This window comes from Microtus oregoni, unplaced genomic scaffold (genome assembly GCF_018167655.1).
Source record: "Microtus oregoni isolate MIOR12 unplaced genomic scaffold, Mior012 000025F_ref0000491, whole genome shotgun sequence".
Taxonomy (NCBI): Eukaryota; Metazoa; Chordata; class Mammalia; order Rodentia; family Cricetidae; genus Microtus; species Microtus oregoni.
The window spans coordinates 12,833,243-12,850,551 of NW_024543084.1; the positions used below are offsets into that span (position 1 = coordinate 12,833,243).

Sequence of the window (17,309 nt, forward strand, 5' to 3'; positions counted from 1 at the left end):
ACATGAGAATCCACCTGGCTCCAGGTGAGAGCCAAGGAGTGACACGCAGGGTTGTTCTCATCATAGACACCTGCACACACACACACACACACACACACACACACACACACACACACACACTCACACACACATATGCATACTACCCATCCTTTGTCACACACTAAACATACATTAGAAAAATTGAATTTCTGATGAGCTAAGTGGGTTCCAAACCTAGATGGAGGAAAAGTTCAGAGACGTCAGGTGGTACCTGTGTCCTGAGCATCGTTGGTCAGAAGCCCACAAGAGAGCATCAGCTAGCCCCAGCTTTGGTACAGAAGAGGTGAAGGAAAGGGCCACTGACCTTCTGGAAGTGAGGCATGTGCCAGAGAGCATCCAGCTTCACGGGCGGCTTGTACTTCCTCAACTGACTGCTCCGTGTCTCGTACAGCTTCCCCAGGTATACCTGCAGGCCAGAACAGCAGTGGTGAGATGCTCTCCCTGCTACCTGAGACTTTAGTATTGCCATGGAAACAAACCCTCTGAGCATGTCTGTGGAGGAGGGAAGACTCACACTGAACCGTGAGCACTACCATGGCACAGCCTGGGGTCCTGGACCAATGGAAAAAGAGGAAATGAGCTGAGCAAAGACGTCCATCTCTCCCTGCTTCCTGGTTGGTGCAATGCACTTCCATCTTCGTGTGCTCTCCACCACAATAGACACATATTCAACAGTGAGCTGGAAGAAATCCTGCCCTCTTCAAGTTGGCTTTGCCATGCATGTCATAGCAACAATACAACTAACACTCCAGGGCAATGACTAAGGAGCTTGGGAAGTGGCTGGGATTCTTGGATGACAGGCTAGAGGCTCCCTTTCCTCCAGGTTTTGATCTTTCTTCTAGGCCATTTCACAGCCCCATCCCACTAGCCATGCCCCTGTGTACGGTTCATGGTTGCTTTGATTTCAGGTTGACTATAAAACAAATGGGATTTCCATGAGCAGCTAGGAGAGAGTTTCTCTTAAACACCTTCTAGCCCTAAAACTAACTTACACAGAGCCCTCATATCTGTGTGAAGAAATATATGACTCAACAGGGTGTCACTGTCCCATGGAGCAGGTCCATATGATGGCCGGCCCAGGAGGAGGGAGGGGGTAAGTGTCATGAGCTCCTCTTGCAAAGGTGGGAGAAGCCCATCCCTTCTGAGCCCTGATTCTATGCCCACAAAGAGGGACAAGCAGATCCATAGCCTGTCATGCAGTTCATGGTGTCTGTCCAGAACTGAGCTGTGTCCATTCCAAACTCACATGGTGCACTCTTAACCCTTGTGTGACTGTGTGTAGACAAAGCCCATGAGAGGCAATTAAGGTTAAATGGAGTCAAGGGTGGGTTTCAATCAAGCACAACTAGAGCCCTTAGAACAAGAACTTTTTTTGTTTTGTTTTGTTTGAAACATGGTTTCTCTGTGTATCTCTAGTTGTCCTGGGACTCTGGAACTCATTCTCTAGACCAGGCTGGCCTCGAATTCACAGAGATCACTTGCCTCTGCCTCCCAAGTGCTGGGATTAAAGATGTGCACCACCACAACTTGCCTTTTGTTTTGGTTTTTCAAGGCAGGGTTTCTCTGTGCAGCTCTGGCTCGCCTCAGACTCACTCTGTAGACCAGGCTGGCCTGGAATTCACAGAGATCCCCCTGCCTCTGCCTCCCAAGAGCTGGGATTAAAGGTGTGTGCCACCATCACCCAGGCGTTAACTAGAGCCCTTAGAACAAGGACATGGAGGGGAGGGTGCTGGAGAAATGGCTCAGCAGTTAAGAGCATTGGCTGCTCTTCCAGAGGACCTGAGTTCAATTCCCAGCAACCATATGCTGGCTCACAACCATCTATAATAGGATCTAATGGCCTCTTCTGGCATGCAGAGCACTCATACATAAATAAATTTTAAAAAAGTAAAAAAAAAAAAGAACAAGGATGTGGGCGATACATGTTCTACCTCCAGTATGTCAGGACACAGTGGAAGGTGGCCTCAGCAGAAGATCTGCCTACGTGTGAATCCTACACGTTTCTATAAATGTTGTGGCACCATTTGTGGCATATGAGCCCATGTTGTAAAATGGACTTCTCCCTGTTCCTAGAACTTTCCCAACTGTGTTAGCCCAAGACTGTAGAACCCTAGGGCATGGCTTAAAGTGACTTAGGCGGAAGCAAGCATCTGTGACAACCAGAGAACTGGAGGAAGGGAAACAGACTTTGTCTTCACAAATTCATATGGTCGAGCTGTAGCGCTAACGTGATATGTCTACAAGCAACTACCAGGCCGTAGGCTGGATATCCACTCTACCTGCTAGAACAAGGTTGAGACTTTAAGTCAAGGCAGGGAGGCTGTGCAGTCAGGTGGCCAGGCTGGGCTTAGAATGCACCACGACCTCCACCAAAGCCCATGTAAAGATAGAAGAAAACACCTTGGAAAAATAAAATGGAACTTAAACTTAAAAAAAAAAGAAAAGAAAAGAATGCAGCAGACAGCCCCATGGTCTTACCAACGCTCCATTTCCCTAACTGGAAAAGGTGTGCCAAGGCACGGTTCATGTAGGAGCTGCTCATGGGTGCTGAGGGCAGAGTATCTAGCCCAAGGTTCACTAGATGGCAGTTGTCACCAAGAACTTCACTGGGGGTCATTGCTGTCTAGGATTCAGGGTCCGCTCGGCAGCATGCTGGCTTATGGCAGAGCCAGGCTTCTTCTGGGTTGTGGGCAGTTTGACCTTGAAAACTGACCAAACCTGGCAGCTTCACAGGCATATGCAAGGCAACACAATTCCTACAAAGTCTTGGAGCAGGATGCTGGGGAGTTCAGTGGGTAAAGTGCTTGCCAGGCAAGTGTGAGGACCTGAGTTCAGATCCCTGGTCCTCACATAAAAAGCTAGGTGTGGTGGTATGTGTCCTCGTCTCTGGGGAAGTGCAGATAGGCAGATGGTGGGGCTTGCTGGGCAGAGAGTTTAGAAGAACCAGGGAGTTCCAGGTTTAGTCAGAGACTGTCTCAAGGTGAGACCAATTGAGGAAGACAGTGTTAACATCTGGCCTCTACATGTATGTCTGTACACACACACAATGAACGAGAAGAGAATTCCGAGGCTGCCTTGCCAGTTTCTGGGTGCCTGCTGTCTGCTAGCGCATACGACTCAGACATCCCCAGCGAGTTCCTCCAGCGCTTTATTCTGGAGGTAGGACTCGCATCCCAGGAAGGAGGCTTGCCCTTCTGCTGCAAGCCACTGAGACCTCTGAAGATCTGCTTTCCTACGGGAGGAAGGGACCACATTGTCTCTGAAAATGCAGAGCACAGAGGAGAATGCGAACACATGTACCTAGCAGAGTCACCATCTAATATTCTGCTGACTTCACTTTCCCAGGGGAACCCACCACCTCCTCAGACCCAATGAGAAAATGTTTCTCTGGGCCTTCTTTGCAATGATTCTTGAGTCAGGGAGTTTTTAATCCATATGCTTTTTTCCTGTTCATTTAAAAAATTTTAAATATTTTATTATATGTGTATATATATGTATACACACACACACACACACACATATATATAAAATTGGGGGCATGTATACATATGTACAGCTGCCTGCAAATGCCAGAGGTGCTTGATTCCTTTGGAGCTGGAGTAGCACGTCACTGTAAGCCATCAGACATGGGGTCTGGAAACTGAACTCAGGTCCTCTGGAAAAGCAGTATTTTTTCTTAGCCCCTGAGTCATTTCTCCAGACCCCCTGTTCATCTCTTTTATCACACAAGCCCCAGCTATGAACCCAGGATGGATGGAAGGGAAGATATTTTCCTCCCTGAGGCTGGTTCAGCAGGGGTGTGCTTTAGCGGGAGGGGCAGAGGGGCTAGGCCATGGTTACCAGCTGCTGATTAAAATGTAACACTCCCCTGGGGAGCTCGGAAGCAGCTTGGGGCAGCAATGCTCCCTCTGAAACTGCACTATCACACAGCGGGTTGACTCTTGAGGTATTAACAGACTGACCACGGGCCGCTTTAAAAACATTTCAGTGCTGGGCTTTCTGGTGAGCACCAGGCCACTGGGGGACACCCATCCTAAGACTACAAGATCCCTTCCTGGAAAGGCTCCCCTGAACCCCAGTAGGGTCATAGAACCATTTTGCTAATCTGGTGTTCAAGAAGTCAGCAAACAAGGGCCCCAACTTCAAGACGAGCCTGCACTTTGGCAGACACATCTGGCCAGAGCTGCTGGAGAGTCATTTCCTCTCTCTCTCTTCTCCTCACGTGTGTGCATGTGTGGGGGTGCCCATCCATACCTGTGGATGTCAGAGGCTGTTGTCTGGAGTCTTCTTCAATCTCTCTTCACCTTATATTTTTGAGAGAGTTTTTCACTGGACCTAGAGCTTCCCAATTAAAGTCCAGGGATTCTGGTCATCCCCAAACCTGTCAGCACTGGGTACCCGGCTTTTAACGTGGGTGCTGGGAATCCAAACTCAGGTCCTGATGCTTTCCTGGCAAGGACTGGACCAACTGAGCCGTCATCTCCCCAGCCTCTGCTGAGTAATTTCTCAGAACCTCAGTGTGTCCGTGAAACAAACTAAGATCCTAGAGTGAGATGCCAACATGCTGGAGTTCTCAGACCCGAGTACAGGATGTGGGGCACTTGCCGGCCCTCCAAGAAGAGAGCAAGGCTCGGTGCTGCAGGCTGCCATCGTTGCGGCATCTGAGATCTGCATGTTTTGTTTGTTCTGCTCTCAGGCAGGCTCTCTCCCACTGCCCAGGCTGGCCTCAGACTTGCTGTGACAGGCGAGGCTGGCCTTGAACTCCTGATGCTTCTGCCTCCACCACCCAGGCGCTGGCACGAAGGGCATGTGACACCATACCTGCCTGGTGCTCTCCTTCCAGGGAAATCTAAAAAGCGCAGACTGACTTGGCAGGCACAGGTTTGGATCAGCTGAGGAGGCACCGTGAACTCCCCCCAAGGCTGAAGTTTGGACTATTTTAAAGGCAGAGAGCCTTCGGGTGCCTTTAAATGTGTGAGGCAGAATAAAGAAAAGCAGGGAGTGTTTTCTGGTTAAAAAAAAAAAAGTCACCACAGAGACTTCCTGTCTGTTGCTAATAACTCATATCTATAGCAGTATATTATTTGTATTTTAATAAATCTTGCCTGAAACCAGAAAAGCAAAGCAGCTAAGCCACTACCAAGCTGGGCGACCGTAGAGTAAGCAGACTAAGCCTCTCTCTCCTCCCGTTTTATATTCCCTCTAGTGCTGGGATTAAGGGCGCATGAGTCCCTAGGACTGGGATTAAAGGTGTGAGCCACCACCACCGGGATTTGTTTCTGCATTGATCTTGTATAGCCCAGACTGGCCTTGAACTCACAGAGATCCATCTGCGTCTGTCTCCCAGATCCTGGGATTAAAGGTGTGTGTCACTATTGCCTGACCTCTAGTAACTTTAGCTTTGCCTCTGGTCTTCAGTACAGTAGCAACTGGGGGAGTTTGGGTGCAATAGGGACCCTGGATCCCACTGCTCTGAGCTACCCTGGCTTCTCCACACAGCTTTCCCTGCCTAGAATGTAGGATAAGGATGCCTCCTGGGCATCCTTTCCTCCTGTTGAAGAAAACATGCTCCTTAACACACTCATGTAGAAATGGTTTTCTGCCCTGTCATACCAGCCAGTGTGGGGCTCACGTCTAGGCTGGTGGAATTGGAGCCTAGTTTCCTCTGTAGTAAGTCAGACGGGTTTAGAGAAAGATCTCCATGTAAAAGTCACTGTGACTTGGTCCTAATCGCAGCTGGGAGGTGACAGGGCCTGCCGACTGGTGTCCGGCCATCTCTTTCACATCCAGAATTAGGTCCAAGCAGGAGCAGACCATCACTGAGATGGGTTCAGATCTGAATTTCACTGCAGCAGGATGTGACTGGATCCCAGGCTCCTGCCCCACCCACATCCACTGATGCTGACTCAGCTTCCCTCCGCCCCCCAGGCCAGCTTCAGCCCCTCAGAAGTGAAGGCAGGGCTACCTTCTGTTTCTTCTCCAGTTTGATGGCTTGCTGAGTGGCCTTCTGCTCCTGTACCCAGAGCTGCTGGTACCGATGTTGTAACAGGTCAAAGAAGGGTGTGGATGTCCTGTGGGAGGAAGGTTACATAGAGCATGAGGCCTGGGGATGACCAGGACACCCACATACAGAACAGATACTGTTAGGGCTGCAGACCCTCAGACCCTGAACTTTCTGTGACCTCTTGCCTGACGAAGTAATCAACTTGTTTTCCTATGCTTGCAGCTGCTCTGAGCACGAAAACCTCATAAGTTCCTGATAACAAGAAAGTAGTTTCTGGTGGGCTTGCAGTGGAAAATCCAGAGAGCTAGGGCATGGCCATTAGTCAAGGAGAGCCCCACATAAGCTGCCCTGGAACACAATAAAACTGGCATTCTTGTTTCAAGAGTAACCCATGTCTCTGTGTGTTTTAATCCCCAGACCCCTGCCCGATATGGTTCCAGGTGGTGCAGGTGCTGCAAGACACCTCTCTCTCCATGGGGCACAAGGCCCCACCATCACCAACTGCAGATCACATCACCCTTCCCAAGGCCAGAAAAGGCTTTCTGTAGCACCCAGGAACCCCAAAGATACAGATCCCATGCTCTGCAAATATGGGGAGCCTCCATGTGTTACCTGCATGGGACAAAGATTCTGGCCTTGGGCTGATGTTGGTTAGGGTTCATAGGCTCATAGGTTCCCTGGACCCTTTCTGCTATGCCTCGCCCACCCTGGGATCTGCCCTCAGTCTGCTGAGGCTAGTCTTGCAGAAAACCCCTGCCAAGCAGGTGGTCTAGCCTCAGTGCCCGACTTCCCTGGGGAATGCTCAGGATCCTCATTCCTGGCTTTGTTGTCTGATTTTTCTGATCCATCTCAGCAAGGATGCTGCCAAGGTGAATGGCAATACATTCCCCATTCTTGGGGTCTCTTCTCACTCAAATTCTATCCCTGTGCTGGAGACTTTGGCTCCACATTCATCAGTCCCGCTGGCCTGGTGAAAGCAACCTCAGCTTTGCACTAAGACCCATCACTTTTGGAAACAGGACTAGATGGTTTCACTGCTTGCAGCTTGGAACACTGATGGTGTGGGACAATGGTCTGTATTCTGTCAGTTATATTTTAAATAAATGCTGATTGGCCAGTAGCCAGGCAGGAAGTATAGGCAGGACAACCAGACAGGAAGTAGAGGTGAGTCAATGAGAACAGGAGGATTCTGGGAAGAGGAAAGCTTGCTCGACAGTCGTGACCCAGCCACAGAAGAAGCAAGATGTGACTGCCTTGCCAAATAAGGTACCGAGCCACGTGGCTAACATAGACAAGAATAATGGGCCAATAAAAGTTATAAGAGTTAATAAGAAGTCTGAGCTAATGGGCCAATCAGTTTATAACTAATGTAGACCTCTGTGTGATGTCTTTGGGATTTAATGACTGTGGAAACTGGGCAGGACAGAAACCTCAGACAACACACTGAGCCAGTATTGAGTGCTCTGCAGGTGCCGTCTGCAGGTACCATCTTTTGTCATCTCAGCGGCAAAGAGGAGAGGCTGGTCCCAGAGCAGTGTGGGGTAGCACTCCAAGTGAGGTCAGCTGAGCCACACACAAGGCTCAAAGTTAAGTCCTTCCAGAGGGTGTGGGGAACCAATCCCAGATTGGGGCTGCGCTCTAAACAGCTTTCAAGATAGAGCATGCAATCTCTGGAAATAGCCAATGTGGTGCTGTGCACTGGTGATCCTAGCATTGTGGGGTGGGGGAAAGGGAGACCAGTAGGTCCCTGGGGCTCCCTGGTCAGATAGCCTAGTCTGCTTGACCAGCACTAGGTCAGTGAGAGACCCTGGTCTCAGAAAAACCAAGGTAGACCTCTGAGGAAGGACACCCACAGTGGACCTCTGACCTCCACATGCTTGTACACACATGCACACCTCCCCACATGCAAACAGGACAGCCGATGCTTCAAAACCACTTTTTAGGTTGCTGTGAAACTGTGCAAGTTCTGCCCACACAGGCCCGCATTCCCAGTTGGTGTAATTGGCTGGCACTGAGTCCCAGCTGCCAAGCCCCAGTTCTCAGTCTCTCCCGCTGCCCTGGCACTGGTGAGCTGCGATCCTTGACGGGCCGCTTCAATGACAGGGTGGCCACAGAGACCACCGGATAGTTAGCCTGGACCCTAAGTATCCACCCACTTCCCCAGCCTACTGCACCCCATCATGAGGGCACCAGAGGACCTGGGAAGCTGGCTAAGCTGCGTTCTGTTGAAGAAGCGGCCCAAGGCTTTGATTCGCATAGGCAGACCGCGGCTCTTTGTTCCTGCCTCCTGTACCCCTGTGGTGACTTTTATTACTTAATTATTACACGCCCCACGCCTCTGAGCGGCCTAATTTATGACTGTGCTTTCTAACGACACCGTGTGCGTAATCTGGAAATATCTACCCCAAGAGGCTGCTCCCAGCGAACAGCCCCACCGTATCCATCACTTCCTACCAGCTCTTCAGCCCTCCCCCAGCCTGGCTGACCGATTCAGCGTCCTGCTCTGGCCAGCCCTGGGTAGAGGCGGTGGGGGTTGAGCCAAGGGGAATCTGTGAGGCCGTGAGTTATGGCAGGCAGCCCTGGCCTAGGTCATCCATGGCCACCCACAAGCTGGCTAGTTTCCGTTCTGGCTCATTAACGTGGATAAACAGGTGCAGAGGCTGGCCTGGTGTGGAGAAAACTCAGGCCATAAATTGGATGTTATCGCTTCTGCGTGGTCCCCGGTTTCCGAGCTAAGCCTGGACTTGCAGCCGTGGTCCACTAGGCTCAGCTCCCTCTTCAGCTGCTGGCATCTACCCTGCACTTCTCTAGACTTCCAGCCCTCCTGGCTGGAGTTCTTCTTCTTGCCAGGACACGCAGGTACATGAGCACCCCCATATCGTCTCTCCTTTGCATGTAGGCCTCAATCGTGGGGTTACCTCTACTAAGGGCTGGTTCCCAGCTACTCTGCCCTAAACAGCCCTGGCTAGGAGTCCTTCCACCTGAGCATAAGCCGGCTTATCTCTCTTCTGGCCCCGGTGGACTTCAACCACTGAGTGTCAGCCAGCCCCAGATGGCAGCAACAATTCTGTGCCTGCCGTGAGCTGACAAGACTCCACCCTGGATAGATATGTGGGGGGTAGCTCTATTGGTAATAATGACCCGAGTTAAATCCCAGCTCTAAGGAGGTGGAGACAGGTTTGAGGCTGATGGCCGCCAGCCTAGCTGAATCAGCAAGTTCCAGGTAACTTGAGAGACCCTATCTCAGAAAATGTGGTGGACAGCACCAGAGGGTGACAACTGAGGTTAACACACACACATATGCACACATGTACCTGCACGGACACACACACACACACACACACAATGTGGGGGCAGGAATACTGGAAGGCGGATGGAAAAAGAAATCTTAGGCAAATTTTCGACAGATACACTTTCCTTAGTTTGCTCGGTACAAACAGGCAACGTGTGTGTCACGGTCAGTTACCAGATTAAACTGGTGGAATTGACCTTCAGGAAGGATGCCAGCCTTCTCACGGGTGAACTGGTGCCAGACACTGAGCATCTTAGACAGAACAACTACCAAGCAAGCCCAAATTCCTCCACTTAAGTCCCACACATCAAAAGAGAAAGCGCTAGGTGGCGCATGCCTTTAATCCCAGCACTCAGGAGGCAGAGGCAGGTGATCGCTGTGAGTTTGAAGTAAGCCTGGTCTATAAGAGCTAGCTCCAGGACAGGCTCCAAAGCTACGGAGAAACCCTGTCTTGAAAAAAAAAAAAAAAAAAAAAAGAGAGAGAGAGAGAGAGAGAGAGAGCTCAAGTGGAGCTCAGTTTAAATATAAAACAGACGCTGTCGAGTGCACAGGAGAAAACCTTTGTGATTTAGAGCTAGGTAAGGACTATTGATTCGTTTAGGATTTTCAGATGGAGTCTCATGTACGCAGACTTTCCTCAAACACATCCTATAGCTGGGGATGACTTTGATTTCTGGTCCTCTGGCCTCCATCTCTTAGGTAGTGGGCATGCCTGTAAAGGAATGAGGCGCCATGGGTTTGTGCAGAGCTGGGGCATCAAACTAGAACGTTCTGCCTGCTAGGCAAGCTCCACCCATGGAGGCCCGTGCTCTGCACCCCCACCCCTGGTTCGTGACCTTTCTAGGAGGCCTTGTTAGGAACCAGTTACTCCATTTCCTTCCACAGGCATCATTGTTGCTATGTTACAGTTCACTTGTTTCTTTGCTTGTTTTGTGTGGGGGAGTTTTGTTTTGTTTTGTTTTTTTGTAAGTTCAGCTTTTTATTGTAGAGCTTTCTAACTGCAACATGAATGATTTTGCCACAGGCCGAGGCCCCTGTGGTAACAATTACAGCTGCCCTTCCTGTGCACCTCTCTTTTGAGGAGCCAGAGGGGTTCACACAGAAAAGCTTAATTATTTATCCTCACTAAATGTGCACAGGAAAGGGTGGTACCGGGGCAGCTGACGTCCAGAGAGGTCAAACAGCTTGCCCAGGGTCACACAGCACAGACAAACAGCGAAGCTTGAACTCCCAGCCCTCCAGCTACAGACGCCACAGCCCAGCAAATGCCAATCAGCATTCACCAAGGGCAGTAGTTAAGGGTGAACGAGCCTGGCCAGCCAGTTACACCTGGAGGCCAGGTGCAGGGAGTCGGGCTCCTTTCACAGAACACCCCAGACTTTCACAGCGTTGTTTCTATGTCTCCTGGTCCCCCCGCCCACCCCACCCAGGAGCTGAGGTTTTAGGGGAGATTCCCAAGTGTCCCCAGCTGACACCTGTGGCTTCCTGCTGTCCTCAGTATGCATGGCTCCATTTCTAAGGCGCCTCTGGCCACCTCTCAGCTGACCTCTGTCTTCCTAATCCCCAATGACTCCCTGAATGTCCTCTGCTTCCTCCTCCTAGGAGTCTTCTTGCCCTTGTCTGGCACCCCTAGCCCCCAGGCTGTCACCACGGCCTGTCCTCTGCACAGGGTGGGTCGACACCACTCCCAATGGTGAGGAACAGTGTCTGCCTTTTCCACCCTGTTCTAAGCAGCTTTCCCAGGTCATTCTCTGCAAATCTCCAGGCTGGGAGCTGGAGATGTGCTCTGTCCAAGAGTACCCAGTTTGCAGCCCAAGATAGCTATGAGTTGGGCCCAACACAAAATCCTAAGCTTACTTAAAACATGAGGGACTTGTGTAGCCCAGGCTGGCCTCAGACTCACTGCGTAGCCAAGGAGGGCCTTGAACTTCTGATCCTTTTGCCTCTACTTCCCAAGTGCTGGGATTGCAGGCATGCACCAGACATAGCTGGGGACTGACCCCAGCCTCTGCACTCTAGGTCAGCCTTCTTTCACGCTCAGCCTCTGAATCAGTGTGTGAGGCATGTGTGCATGTGTGTTTGTTTGTAACTGTTCTCCAGATGTGCAGGCTGCAGACAGCCATGTGTAGGTTCAGATAACTCTTCATCCAATGACATTCTCAGATAAACACTAAGTATCTCTGGAGGCCCAGGAAGGGGTTGCGGGAGAAGCGACCCTGTTCTCAGGGAAGCCTGCATACAATCCCTGAACAGGGATGGCAGTGACAGTCTTAGAGAAGGTGCAAGGACTCAGGACAAGTATTGATGTCTCGCCTGTGAAATCCTCATGACAGCAGACCAGGGTCTCTCTACCCCTGGAGGCTGGCCATGCCCTCCTGAGCATTAGTCAGCAGGAGTGGGGGGGAGGGGATCCCCGACACCTGTGGCTCTCAGCCATTCATATTAGATCTTGAAAAACATGCCCCAAAGCCATCTGGGTGGGCTGTTCGATTCTGCGCCTTGGGGGTCCCAAGCTCAGGGGCTGAGGCTTCAGGGGTGGCAGTGGGAGGAGGGCAAGACAGCCCTGGGGATGGCAGGGTCTGCCCAGTTGTCCAGATATTTGAAGCTCTTCTGAGTTCAGAGAGAGAGAAGAGGCAGGGGAAGGAGGGAGTGGTGTACACAGGTCTGGGAGGGTCAGGAAGAGCTGAGTCAGGTCCACGTGAGAGTTGGGGAGCCTGGTGAAATCTGGGTACCCCCAGCAAGGGGAAGTGACTGCCTGCAAGGAGATGCTGGGGCTTTGGGGGAATGAAAGTGTGCTCTATTGTCTCTGGATATCAAGGCTTAGAGATCTACTAATCCACACTGGGGCACCTGCCCTGGGCCCCGTCGCTTCCCCTGCTTCTAAGGTCAGCTAGAGACTGGCCCACGGGTGCTCACACAGCGTCCGGTGAGGGGGCCGAGCCACTGCTAAGAGTTCCGACAAATCCTTGGCTCTAACCTGGAAGCAACCTTCAGAGAAGTCCCTTCAGGCCCCGATGCTCCACTCTTAGCCACACCATGTCACAATTAAGTCTAATGGTGCAAAAAGTGGGGACTAAATGAAGCGAAAATCAGCTCTGGCTGTAGGTGCGCCTTGAGAAAGTTGAGCTTCGCCCCATCAAATCCGTCTTCAAAGCTGTGCGATTGCTACCCCAGACCAAGGCTTGATCTCCAATGAAGGCTCGGGGTGAGCACACAAGGGAGATGGAGGGGATCATTTGCAAACGTTAGGTTGACATGGGTGCAGTGTGGTGCAGGGTGGGCACAAATGAGGACTGACAGCTCTGATTTGCCCGCCGCCTCCGTGCCAGAGCTCTGTGGATCAGAGGGGCCCTCTCATAGAAACTCATCTTCATCCGCGATGCTCATTAAAACTTTGCCAAGCCCAGAACTTGGCGGGAGCCGGGAAAGTGAAGACGCCTTCTGAGGGACTTTAGGTACACATTTGTTGAAAGGTGTTTAAGAAGGAGATTCGGGTCTGACAAACTGGATTCGGTGCAGCGCTCCGTTCACAGCGGGCTAAAATAATTGGTCATCAGTGACTACTAATTCCGTTTAGTAGCCAGAGGCGATTTTTTTCTTCCTAGAAAATCAATGACAGCACGGAGGTCTGTTCAATGTGATTCCACTCCAGATGGGCCCTTCTTTCACGCTTGACGCCTCTTCCAGTGGAGACAGCTATTTTGTTAAAATAAAATTAAAATCCATCCCTGCTACGCCAGCGGCTTGCTGTTCCCGGGGAGCCGGGAGCTATTGGCATGGGCATTCACACAGCCTCAAGGGGATGAAGAAGTGGACAATGAGCCAAGTGTGGTGGCTCATGCTTGGAAATCTAGCTATCGGGAAGATGAGGCAGGGGGATTGACGCAAATTTGAGGCTAGCCTGGTCTACATATGGAGCCTGAGACTAGTCAACAAAGCGAGATCCTGTTTCAGAAGAAATTGAAAAAGAAAGAGAAAACCAGACAGTGTCCTCCATCTGGCCCTTGTCCAGTCCATGGCCCTTGACTGTGAGCCATGCACTTTGGAGAGAGGGAGGTCTGGTGGGTCGTGCTTCTCTTCTGGTTTGGAGCACAACCCAGCCCTCATGGTAGTACACGCCTTTGCCAGCATTCAAGAGACAGAAGCAGGCAGATCTCTGAGTTCAGGGACAGCCTCGTCGACATAGTGAGTTTCAGGACTACACAGTAAGACCTTGTCTTAACAACAACCACAAAAACACATAGCCTAAGACAATGCCATCTAAAGAGACAGCTTGTCCTCTCTCACTCCTGGGACTTACCCCAGGCCCAGGTGTGGCTTCCAGGGATCGCCCCATAATTCTAGACGACACCAAGTGGCTAGCCAGAGTGCCTTCCCTCTTTGCAGATCAGAGGCTACAGTGGGCTCATGGTGTGGCTTCCCAGGACCTGTAAGGACTCTGTTCCCTGAGGACTTAGCTGGTGTTTAAAACTGGCGAGTCCACCCACCCCTTACCAGTCCTCATTTTCTCCCACTGCACCCTGCCTCAAGGTCTGGGGAGCCGGCTCCGTCAATGACGTCACAAGAACCTGGGTTTAATCCCAGAAACCACACGGAAAGGAGGGCATGGTGGCACATGCTTGTCAGCCCATCGCTGAGGAGGTGGAACTAAGACTGGTTCTGGAGCTCACTGGCCAGCAACACACACACACACACGCACACCACATTTACACATAATCTACATACATGCCACACACAGACACTTCACACACTACCCACACACCACACACACACACTCACACACCATATACATACCTTCTCTCACACACACATAGAAACATTCACACACTACACATACATATATACACTCTCACACACATACCACACACAGACATTCTACACACACATACACACACACCACACAATAGTTTCATACACACATACTCTCTCACACACATACACACACAACACATACATACACATTTACTCACATACAAAACACACACATACAAACACATACACATATATACACACATGAGCGCACACATGCATTTCCATCAAGATCACTGTAGCATTAAGATTTAACACAGACCTCCATCCTGTACATTCATAGCCCAGTTTCCCCTGACCATAATATCTTGCAACCCTGTAACAAAAGGCCACACTCAGAATGGTGGCATTGCCATGGCCCACTGACATGACTTGGGTTTTCCTGTGCCGTCTTACCTGCTGACATTTCCAAATGTCAGTACATGTCTGATGTGCACAGACAAAAGCTTTGGCAGGAGAGCATAGTTCAAGGCCTGGGCTATACAGTAAGTCCATTGCCTTCAATTAAAAAATAAATTTCTGGTGCTGTTGTTAGAGGAGACATTAGCTTAAGTTTGGCACATCTCCATGGCTCCCTATTCCTGTACCCAGGGCCAGCTTCCCCCATTCATCTGCAACGTCATGGCTCTGTGACCTACGTCTCTGCCTTTTATACAACATAAATACTTCATGTCACTATCTTCCCTAAAGCTGAAAGAACTATTTAGAGATTAATTCACATCTGTGTTTCTGATGTGTGCAGAGGCTGCATTCATCAGAGTTCAGAACTGAAACCCAGTGAGACCAAGCAATGGACACAGGACACGGGAGCAGAGAATTCGGTGCTCTTTGGAGGTTCTGAGCCCTGAGAGAGGTTTCCATCATTTGGAATGGTTTAAATGTGTTTAAACTTGATCCCCAGGGGCTGGAGAGATGGCTCAGTGGTTAAGAGCACTGACTGCCCTTTCAGAAACCTGGGTTCAATTCCCAGCACCCAGACATGACAGCTCACAGCTGCCTGAACCTCCAGTTCCATGATCTGACACCTTCACATAGGCATACATTCAGAAAAAATACCAATGCACATAAAATTAAAAAAAGAGAAAACTATATCCCCCAAAATCCACAGGTTTATGACATTGAAGGTGGGTTATTAGGGTCAGATGAGATCATGAGGTGACTCCCAGGTGGCACCAGTGGCTTTAAAGGAAGTCAGAGCCAAGCTGGCATGCTGCCTGCGTCATGTGGGAAGCCCCGGGCCCCGTGATATGGAAGGAGGGCTCTTGCCACGTGCTGGCACCATGCGCTGCTCAAGCCCCAGACGGTTCACATCGCCCCACCTCAGGACCACTGAGCGGGCACTGGAGTGGGGAGGAGGATGAAGAGCCCTTAAAGGTAGCTAAGCAGGATGAAGTAGGGTCTGTGTGTCCATCTGGTCCAAGAGGTAAGTTACAAAGGCCCCCAACCCACTTTCAGGGACCCACCAAATGGTTTTTTATTTCATTTACAATCAGCCTGGAATTTATCTCCCCTCACCCCAGCAGAACCAAAATATCACACTTATGTGAATGGGAGAAATGGCTCCGGAAGGCAGGGGTGTCCCGGGGCCCACAGAAGCCTTCCTATAGGACCGAGGAAGAGGATGGTGACCCCTCACTTCTCTAACGCATGCCAGCCCACTTCATCAGGCTGGGTCAGGAGTCACCTCGCTTCTGCTGCCCAAACTGGAGACACTCAGAAGAGAAGATGAAGCCCGCAGAGAGAAGGTGGGACTGGAGGATGGCTGAGTCCATCAGGAGCCTGTCTGGTGAGAGCTGGGACCTGAAGTTGAGCTCCAGAGCCCCAGGAGAAGAGCAAACTGTGGAACTCGCTCTTAATCCCAGCGAAAACAGAGACAGAACTATGGGGCTCCATGGCCAGTCAGTTTGACCTACTTGGCCAGCGAGAGGCTCTGCCTTGAGAAAACAAGGTGCCTGAGGCGTGACACCCCTGGCCTCCATGCCACACTGTTACATAAACATGCACACACACACACACACACACACACACAGAAAGAGAGGCAGAGATGCCTGTGTGTCAGGTAGGACCTTCCAACTCTCTAGCCTGGGCAAAGCCAAGGAATCTACAGTTTCCTGGGGTACGCTCCACCCCTAGACCTAGGATTTTGTGAAGGTTGCCACTCTGAGTCATTCCCTACAGAGGACTCTAACCCTGCTGGCCTCTGTCTCCTGTGGGAACTGAGGAGGGCTGGTCAGCCCCCACACCCATGCTCCTGCCGTATGCCTTGGCTTTCTGTTGTACAACAGAAAGGACGGTGACCAAGCCCTGGTAGGACTTTGTTGTTTGTGGGTTTAAGCTAACGATGGAGCAGGAGGCACCATCCCAGCATCCTCCTGGCTTCTAGACTGACCAGGGCGTCCTTTGCAACTCGTTAGCATTGTCATCAGGGTGATGCAGTGGCAGCTCTCGCACACATGTCCAACCCCTGTGTGACAGAGGCCTTGGGCTCAAGTGGGAAGGGAGGTGGTCTAGAAGCACATTCTCCAGAGGCCTGGGAAATTCACCATGGGTGCTCCTGGTGGCACCTGGGGGCAAGAGGAGAAGCAGCCGATCAGTCCTCCAGGAACGGTGGCAACATAGAGCAGTGTGCTGGGAAATGGAAACCAGTTCTCATCCAAAGCACACAACTCACAGCAGTCTGGCTTTTCTGTCCCCTGAGTTCCAAGGGGAGCCAAGCCCACCAGGTCTCAGCAGCCTCTGGATGGTGTGGAGAGTGTAGCATGCTGCAGAGGGAGGCAAGACCAGCAGCTGGGATGGTTGGTCCCTAGCCCACTTTGTGCTGCCCTCCAGCTCTTGGGGAAGCCTAACTGGGAAAAGCTGAAGCAAAGCTGGCAGCGCAGGATACAGTGGGGAAGCCCCGGGAGGAAGCAGCCAGCCTTGTTAGCGCTGACCTTGGCACCCAGCAGCTCCTGATGGATGGGGTTCGGCCTGGACAGGCCCCATGGGAGCCGCAGACGATCCATTACAGGCCCCCTGTTCCCCATACCGCAAGCAGCGGGCTGGGGATAAATCTCTGTCTGGGCAGCCAGAGAGCCAAAGGGGAACACAGCGCAGGATGAAAAATGTCTCTGTCTTGGCTCTAGCTACAAAGCCCATGAGAATGGCAAGGAGGGAGTACCCCAAAGA

At 51.2% G+C, this 17,309-nt stretch overlaps 1 protein-coding gene across 1 annotated transcript in view; it reads right to left on the bottom strand.

Moving 5' to 3' along the window:
- The window catches only part of Cfap77 (cilia and flagella associated protein 77), a 122,733-nt gene that overhangs the window by 31,730 nt on the left and 73,694 nt on the right, over positions 1-17,309 (bottom strand). Inside the window, exons 4-5 of the mRNA XM_041675171.1 lie at positions 6,005-6,110; positions 344-445 (exon numbers count right to left, since the gene is read on the bottom strand). Coding sequence (XP_041531105.1) covers positions 344-445; positions 6,005-6,110 — 208 coding nt within the window. The remainder of the gene's footprint in view (positions 1-343; positions 446-6,004; positions 6,111-17,309) is intronic.